The 9,764-nt window shown below is 38.5% G+C and overlaps 1 protein-coding gene across 1 annotated transcript in view; it reads right to left on the bottom strand.

Moving 5' to 3' along the window:
- Positions 1-2,950: 2,950 nt before the first annotated feature.
- The window catches only part of LOC148364506 (arf-GAP with GTPase, ANK repeat and PH domain-containing protein 1-like), a 57,064-nt gene continuing 50,250 nt past the window's right edge, over positions 2,951-9,764 (bottom strand). The window contains exon 20 of the mRNA XM_088338611.1: positions 2,951-8,022. Coding sequence (XP_088194737.1) covers positions 7,705-8,022 — 318 coding nt within the window. The 3' untranslated portion in view covers positions 2,951-7,704. The remainder of the gene's footprint in view (positions 8,023-9,764) is intronic.

The following is a 9,764-nucleotide window of genomic DNA, read 5'->3' as shown; positions in this document are numbered from 1 at the left end:
TCCCCAAGCTTTCAAACCTGTGGCTTATGCGACTATGCGGCCCATTCATATATTTTTTTCTAACTGCCGCAAGAGGCGTCCGAACAGTAAAGGTAAGAGTGAGAGACGTTGAAAATGTGTCAAGGAAGACGAAAGTAATGTGGCGAAAGGACCAGATTACAAGAAGCAACTTCCAACGAAACAGAAATGTTTTAGGCGGATTCCTATTCATCTGTCGGCATTATTGTGTGTTTTGGAGTAAATGTTTTACACAGTCGGATTATATAAATTGTCCATGATATAACAAAGCCATTTTCACTGACATTCAAAGAAGTTTAAGACAGCCAGGGGACAAAATGGTAAGTTAAGCTGGCTTTACAGTTTTCCTAGTTTCAGACTGATGGTGATGTTTATCTGATGAGTATATTTGGAAATGGTTTGACATCTTGAATCTCAAGAGTTTAGGCTTTCCAATGATGTGAGGCGTTACGAATGTCAGTGACTAGTGGCATCATACAGTCAAATATCTGTTTAACAAAAGTCTGGAGGCCTACCAGCGCGCCTTCGGAACATTAAGGGGTTTAGGTACTGTATATTATTAAAAGTCTTTCAGTGTACCGTCTTTCTTTGTAAATAACTCATATTTAAATGTTGGCATATATGGCTTATAGTCAGGTGCAGCTTATATATGTACGCAATGTTTTTTATTTTAAAATGTACTTGGTGCGGCTTTTAATCAGGTGCATCTTAAAGTCAGAATTTTAAGGTAGTCAGCTTTAACTTTTACATTCGTTTTAAATGCATTAAGGCTGTAAAACACCTTGTCAAACTCCCTTTTCTACCCTTTCTCATAAGTTGTTTTTAAATTCCCTTACATTCTCTTTAAATAATAAAAAAGGTTTGAAAAAAATCTGAAACAGCAAGAGCATGAAAAGTCAACCGTTTGAAAGGGAAGAATATGTCTATGATGCTTGAATTCCAACTTTGCGTGAAAACTGCAGTCAGATAAAGGTAGCACCAAAGTCATACACAACTAGAAACAATGTGTTTCACTTTTATCTTACACAAGGATAACACATTCAATAGGCCAACACTACTAGGTATTTTTTTCGTGAGACATTCACTACATATCTTGATAAAAACAATTAAAACACGATAGAAAAGATATAATTTAAAATAAGTATTTAAAAAAGTATTGAAAAATGCTCTACTAATGTTTTTTTATGAGGTAGGGACCTACTTGAAGGGAGACTGGGGACAAGAGTCGCGCCAATTTTTAGGACTTTTGAGAAAAAAATGCTTATCTCAAGAGTCAAGCTCATAAGTTAGGCAGAATAGCTGTTTATTTAGTTACCTGATTGGTTGACCAACTTGGGCACTTGCATAAATAGTTAAGCTTTCTATGGGAAGCTGATTCAGGCAAAAAATCTAAGTTACCTCCAAAAAGTGAATTATGCACTTATGTTAATAGTGTGAGGATAAATTATCTTTACACAGTGGTACCTCTACATACGAGCTTGATTCATTTCAGGATCATGCTCGGATCTCGAAGTGCTCAAGTGTTGAGCAAATTATCCTGATATGAAGTAATTAAAAACGAATTGATCCGTTCCCGACATCCTAAAAGCATCCAAGCTAATCCTAAAGAGCTATAAAAAATATCTTCCTGAAGTTAAAAATAAATGATGGACCGTTTAACGTTCCTGTAAAATTTGCTTAAAAACCCAATCCAAGACATACCCAAAGAAAATTGAATGCATTTGGAGAATATGGACGGTTTCTCTGTCCTTTATAAAGTAAGACACTCAAGTTTTCTCCCAAATTGAGTATTCACTGCAAGTGCTACTAACATTGAGTAATCTGAGTTGTAACACACAGAAATAGATTTTTCTTCTCGCCTGAATTTTATTTTTGCAATTATGAGCCTCTTAGCTGGAAAACAGGGAAAATCATAGCTTGAAGCCTCACCTGGCACCTTGTCAAATTTGATCACAATCTGAAAATCTCAACATTGTATTTTACATATTTTTCTAAGGGTAAGTTTACTAGTGAGCCAAGAAGAGATCCGCAGGTTGGAGAGTGTTCTCCATTCGGGCCTTGGTGCTGTGGAATGCTCTGCCCAATGAGATTCGATCTGCAATGTCAGTGGAACTGTTTAAATCTAGGCTTAAAACTCACTTCTATTCTATAGCTTATGAATGACATATATTTCACGTTGACAATATCTGTGTATTAGTTGTTATTGAAACATCCATTGCAGCCTGGTCATCCAGGAAGGGGATTATCTCATGTGCGGTCCCTTCTCAAGGTTTCTTCATTTTCCTTGGGTTGAGGTTTTTGAGTTTTTCCTTACCCTCATGCAGGTTTTAGATCAGGGGATGGTGTGATAATAGTATGTGGTTTGCAATCATCTGTGGTCTGTGCAGCCCTTGATAAAGCGCTATACAAATAAACATGACTTGACTTGAAAAATTTTAAACATTTATGTTGGCATCAATGTGTCAATCGGGCTCGGGCGGGGTCAGGCTTTAATACCCGTGGGTCCGGTAGGCCTGATCTTCTTTGTAGTACCCTTTAATAAGAATAAAATTGTATTCCTTCGATAAAAAACTGCAATCTTAAACCGGTCTGTCTGAGCCCTATAACTCCACCCCTGAAAACGAGTCCAATTTAAGCCCTGTCCTTCGTATCATAAATCAGCTCAGGCCTCTCGGCTTCCAGCAAAGTGTCGGAGCTCCGTCGTAATAAAAGCCAGGCCTGCGCTCTGACCTAGAAAGATGTAGGCCAAAGCCAAGAAGACGACAATCTGACAGTAGGATGAAGTGTGTGGAGTGATTTCTGTGGGCTGATTACTGCTGAGCCGCGACATGTTCCCGTCATCTCTCAGGGACATAAATAGACCTAAACAGAATCCTCCTGAGATGAAACACGGCAAGCTCTTTTGTGAAAACATCTGAAACGAGGCTGCACGTATTGATCATGAATGCTTTATGAGTAAAAAAATACAAATGAATAGACTCTTTACAACACAGACATGTATACTCAGCAACATTCATTAGATGAGCACAAAATAACATCGAGTACGGATGCCATGATTCCTTTTTATGCTACTCTTTAAAATCTCCATTTGGGCAACATTTCATTTCTTCATCCATTGTAAACACTCATTCACTTGTATACTTGTACGTTCGAAAAAAACCTAGTAAACAATATTTTAAATCTGCATTAATCACAGCAGGAGAGTCGGCTAAGATCCACAAAAGCGTCCGTGTCTTCGACCCGAAATACATTCAGCTGGAATGAAGGCGTCCCTTCCTTCACTTTCAAGTAGAGACGGACAAATGAAGCTTCACGAAGCATTTATGATACTTATTGACTCCTCCAGACGGCGCTCTAGGCTTAAAGCGGGCGTCACCACTTTTTTGGGGGGCTGAAAGTTACTTTTTTGTTACCGATTAGCATGAAGGGCTACATGTTTGATGTGCATTTTTAAAATAATAACGTTATGTAATTACAATGTTTTCATTGTGTTATTACCAGATTGTAATGATCAGAGGTATCGTTTTAAAAAGTATTAGTCAACATCTAAAACATCTGCCTTGTATTGACCCTTTGTGTGTGATCTCATATAGCCTTCCCTGGCAAAATGAGAGCTATGACGGACAGCAAGAAGCACCCTAATGGACAACACTTGAAAGAACATTTGAGTCACTACAGAATAATATAATTCAAGTTTTTAAGATGGTGATTTATTGCTGTGCCAAATGGCAAGCTTCTAAGCCGGATATGGAATTTCATTTGATCCGTTTGAATGAAGAAGGGAAATGGCGATGTTTTTTTGCAATCAAACGGAGGGACCGGTGTTGTGCCGAGGCTTAATACTGGCAGAACCTCAAGTATTCCAGGTTTATCAACGAAAACATTTCCCGCGGTATATTTCATGTATTTCCAAGCCATGTTATGTTTAGTAGGTACGGGTCACGTCAAATACACTCAATAAAATAAGTTAACTAGTGCTAACTAGCTAGCGTTAGTGGCTTACCGTTGCCATTTCTTACTATGTAAATAATCTGGTTTTATTGCAATTAATCAGCAATTCGAAACCGTAATCTTCTGGATATCAGTATGAAAATCTGTTATGTGCTCTGCCATGAAACTTACTAGGCCTAAATGAACCGTCAATTTATCAATGGATAAAACGAGAGGTGAATGTTAAGAATACGTCATTCCACCAAATTAAAGATTTTCAACATGCTCAAAAGTATTTTTTTTCTAAGGTGCAAATACCCCGTGCTTTACTGTTCTATCACATTCCCCCAAAATTGAGATACAAAGTTGTTTTAGTAACGTTTGCGCGAGTGGGAGATTTCACACCTGGAGTGCTTTTGTCGGCAAAACAATGCATAATAACGTGCCCCTGCTACGAAAAACTGGTAACCATCTAGACTTCTATACATTTTAAGATCAGCGCCGGTGTATGGAGATATTCCACTTACAATATAGTGGTACAGATCCTATGGACTGAAGTCATGCAGACTGGACAATTTGGTTAGATATGTGCTAGCCTTGCTAATGCTATTCTCAGTTTCTCTAAATAGCGCTCTTTGTGGTTTCCCACAAGGTAAGCCACCTCATCCCACAGCTGTACAATATTCATTTGACTAGTCATTGCCAATGGTGTTGAATAGTATAGTTGTTTTTGTTGTAGTCTACTGTTGACTGGCCTCACCCACTATTTACTACGGTTTACTGCTATCCGTCATGGTGTCGTCACGTGGTTAGGTCACATGGTTAGGTCACATGGTTAGGTCACGTCGTTAGGTCATGTCTGTGCAAAGGGTCAATAGGACCACTAAATAATTTAGATATATAAATCATTGGCTAATTTCAATATGAATTTTGGTTGATTATTTATATATTATATATGACAATGATTATGACAATGATTTCACATGCCAGTTACAGTGTTCATTTTACCTCTGAAAAGTGATGAGTCCCGGGGACTCGCATGCTCAAAAATCAATGGGTCCCAACAGAGATCTATGGGTCCCCAAAATTTAGTGTTATCGAGGTTGAAATTGTAAATCGGTGACAAATATATAATAAAAATATATATATATATATTCATTCAGTTTTAATCATCAAATCATAAATTCATTTTCTGCATCAAATTATTGTTGGTAATATACCGATTAAAGGGATAACCACAAACCTGTCTTTTTTCATTTTCTCCTTTTATACTTCCTTTTTTTCTTAACTTCTTTATACATCATAATTTGTAATATAATGCATCAAAGCAAGTGAGCCGTTTGAAAGCCGTCTCTCTTTAATGAGCTGAGCCGAAAAAGCCGGTTCTCTAAAAAGAGACGGACTTCTCACCACACAACTCGAGATTGGCGTGCAGACGAAAACTGGAACTGCGAGACCAAAACAACATCTGCCAGATTTGCCTGACGAAAAGTTTGTAGTGCGGTAAATCTTTGTTTAAAAAAAACGTAATCGGGTAATAATGACAATTTTGTGTCAAAAAAGTTGCGTCCCGGGGATGCACGTTGATTTGAGACTATGCGTCCCCAGCAAAAATGATGCGTCTAGGACGCAGGGACGCGAGCAAACGAGAACACTGCAGTTACATTCAAATTTCCTAGAAAATCACAATGACCCACCACTGGTGTGCACTTTTTAGATCCAGTCCTTGGGCTACTCAGGTGCTCTTAGTGTGCTAAGGAGTGCCTGCGGGCACACATCTATTTTTGTACTTGAGTACTTTTATTTGGGAATGTTGTTTGTCACAATTTGGCGTCTTGGAATAGTTTAACTGTAAAACTCGACAGAGGCAGTATTAGTACTGGTAAAATGTAGTTAAAAGTTGCCTAGCAACCAAAAACCAATCATAATTTGCCTTATTATTGTCAACATATCAAGACTCGTCTTGTCACTAGCAAGGGTTTATGTATAATTTTCTTCTTTACGCAACCCTGTCAGTGATGGTAATTATTCAAGAATTTGGCTTGTGTAGACATTTCATTTATGTATTAGCAATTTATGTTGTCCAGCTTTTTGGATTCACTGCAAAAAAGTATTAGTTTCCCTATTTGATTATATCTGAAGTTGTTTTTCTAGTACAATACAAGAAACATTAAAAACATTTTTTCTTGAGTAATTTGATATTTAAAATAAAACTCATAATATCTATTTTAGTTTTATCTTGTATTTGTTTTCATCTTAAAATGGGAAGATATAAATAACATGATATGGCAATGATAAACATTTTTATCATACATTTTTAGTATTATTTTATCTGATCTTAGTACAAAACAATGAGTAAGCAAGTAATATTGATTTAATTTCCACCATTACTTTAAGAGAATGAGAGAAATAGCATCACAATATTTTAGAAGAAAAACTGAAATGGTGGGATAATTACCCCCTAAATTTCAACTGAAATGAGCAACTTTTTTTTGCTATCGTGGTCATGATATATACTGCAAAAATAAATTATATGTTTTAAAAACAAAACAAAAAAAAAGGCATTATGTATGAAGCACCTTTACTTTTTATAATTGTGCTAGATTCTTAGATATTTCCAAAAATACGTTTACTTCAGTATTTTTCCTCATGTTATTCTACAATACTTAAATATGCTATGTAGTATTGTTACTACATCTGTATCTCCCCTTTTCTTAATTTATTTATTTACTTAATCCTTGATATTAGTTTTATGAATGGAGTGAATGTGTGGCTGAATGTATTGTTTAGGTGGGAGGTTGCAAATTACGTTGGCTCAGGAGGTAGAGCGCTTGTCTTGTGATCAACAGGTCGCCGGTTTGATTCCCGGCTCCTTTGTGTTATATGCTGAAGTGTCCTTGGGCAAGACATTGAATCTCTAGGTAGCTGCTATCGGTTAGTTAGGGTTTTAAAGGGAAAAGTGTGAAGCACATTGTAAAGTGCTTTGGGAGGTCTTCATTGACTTGAAAAGTGCTATATGAATGCAGACCATTTTATTTAGTTTTTCAATGGAGACATTTATGTTTACAACCTGCTCAATGTAAGTCCTCTGCCGTCCTTAATCATCCGGACCTACAGTAAAAAGAAAATGTAAAAAAAAATATTTTGTAAAAAAAGGAGAACGTATTTCACTGATGTCAAGAGCGCCAGAAGGATAAAATATATTGAAAGTGCTTCATGAAACTTCCTTTCTCCGTTCTTTTTTTCAAGCTTTCGAAAACACGTACATCATGTACAGTGTTTATGTCGCGCACAGTGATACAAACATTAAATAGAAATCTTTAAAGAGTGAATTATCAAAGGAACACCAACAGCAAGAAGGAACTGTAAATCTATCTTCTCCAGTCCCTCTTTTTGTACACAAACACCTGTACAAAAAAGTACAATATCAATGCTGAAAATTAAGCATTTTTTAAACTTGTGATTTTTTTTTCATTTTAGATTGATAGAATTCTATTATCTTATCTCTAAGTTTGAATTCAAACGAAAGCAGCCTTGAAAATGCAGCGTCTATTTGGCTGCCGAACAATACGTACACTGTATCGGAAATACCACTAAAGCGAGGGCATTTCTAAAAGATACTTACACAATCCATGAGCTTATTGCAGTTCTTTACAATTGGATTGAAGATTTTCTCGCACATCGGCACTAGTGCAACATCTGGCCTCTGATTTGTAGGCCATAATCTCAAAGACCACCCAAAAATAAAAAACAGTTTTATGATACTGCTTTTCTGGATGTGCCGTAACTGAAGCTAGCGCCGCCCCTGTGCGAGATCTTAAGCGTGGTGGCGACAGCCATGTTGGGCGGGGTGGCAACGGGGAAGCCCGCCGTGGCCCCAGGGAAGCCTGGGGTGGCCCCGGGAATGCCCTGGTTGGCCCCGGGAAACCCGACATGGGAACCCACGGGTGGGGGAGCCTCGTTGGGGCACCCGTGCTGCAGCAGAATGTCGGCGCACTCCTGGCTGCCCGCCACACGGGCCAGGCTCAGCGCTGTTTGGCCCTGAGCGTCCCGGTACCGGACCTCGCATCCATACTGGCAAAAGATCAAACAATAGATTCATTTTTTAACATCAGACCTGACTCTTGGGATACCAGCACCGGTATCAGTCACCATGATTGTAGCTTGTTAACGTATTTTTAAATTCAATACATTGTGTTCTATATCTTTTACAAACAAAATGAAAACAAAAACTAAATTTCATTGATTTAAAAAAAAAAAAAATAGTCAGCTAAATTAGCTTTTCCATTTGATATCTTTTGTGTCAGTGAGCACTGAAAAGTGACGAACATACCGAAAAGTGTCAATAAAATTGTTCAAACCACCAACCACCGTATTTATTCGAGTATAGCACCCCTCCTTTTGATTAAAAATTGGTACAATATTTTGTATTTTGCTCAAACTATTGTACATGATAAGCGTTGATGCAAAGCAGTGGGGTGTAAAAGGGAGTGTGAACCCCCCTTTGTGCAATGATATACCCCAGCGTTATTGTTGAGGTGGTTGACATGTCGAACATGCGGAGGTTTAAAACAGTACATATGCTATGGTTCTCTGCCTCATTATTATTATGACAGCTAATATACAAACAGCAGGGCAAGGCGGCAATGAAGGCGCAGCGGGTAGCGGGGGCACGGACCTCTATCAAAGGGTCGCCTCGGATTCCTTCCCTGTGTTCCCGCCCATGGCCGGTCTACCAGCTCGAGGGATTGGGGGGCACTTAACGTGTTATATGTCGAAGTGTGCTTGGGCAAGACACTGAATCCCTATTGCCCCCAATAAGCAGGTCGGCGCTTTGCATGGCTGCATGGCCGCTATTGGTGTGTTAGTGTGTGTGTGAATGGGTAAGTGTGAAGCACATTGTAAAGCGCTTTGGGAGGTCTTCATTGACTTGAAAAGCGCTATATAAATGCAAACCGTTTACCATTTAACCTAAACCCAATTGCCAGGCATGCAATACCTTCCTCACTCGTTTGGCGCAAGACCAGGCATTAGGGGGGTTAGTAATATATAATCAAATACAATATGTTAAAGCAGATATTATGAATCCTCGGAAATAGCATTGTCTGCCAAAGTCTGCAGTTTAGAGGTAAGATCTTGACCCGAAATTTGGGTCAATGTCAATCATTATGTTCGGGTTTGGGCCAGGCTTCTCTCTTGCTTCCTTTTTTTTTTAAACTATCCACCCATCATTTTTTTTTCTTTGTGTCCCGCAGTGGAGGATAGAATGAGTCCGACTCTCGTGCAGCCCAGTCCGCGTCGCCGCGCTGTGTAGCACGCTGAACGGGCTCGGCTTCACGCTCGGCAAAGCGCTTGCTGTCACGCTCAAAACATGGCTGAATAAGGTGCTGCGTAAGAGAGAGAGAGAATCCATTGCACGGATCCCCCGCCGCGCAGCACCAATAAAGAGAAACAAAGAACAATGATGGGTGGATAACTTTTTTTTTTTTTTTTTTTTTTTTTTTTTAAGTGAGCAAATAAAAGATGAAAATTCAGATTCTCTTTCTTTCGACTCAGTCCTGCAAATCAAGTATTTTGGTCAGGCTGGCTCACTCTGTAAAACCCGCAGGCACAAGTTCGGTCGATGTGGAGTTTTCATGCCTGATCTTACCTCTACTGCAGATGATGCATTTGATTAACATATTGAATACCATTTCCTTTAATATGCCTTGCCTCTGCACATGAGCCATCAAATTTGACTCATTTGAGATCCATGTAAATAATTTAAATTTTGTTACTAAAAAAAAGACGTCTTGTGGGTTGAGAAATGTACTTGC

This window comes from Urocampus carinirostris, chromosome 6 (genome assembly GCF_059441175.1).
Source record: "Urocampus carinirostris isolate Australia breed hairy pipefish chromosome 6, RoL_Ucar_1.0, whole genome shotgun sequence".
Taxonomy (NCBI): domain Eukaryota; kingdom Metazoa; phylum Chordata; class Actinopteri; order Syngnathiformes; family Syngnathidae; genus Urocampus; species Urocampus carinirostris.
This window is presented reverse-complemented; position numbering and strand designations above follow the sequence as displayed.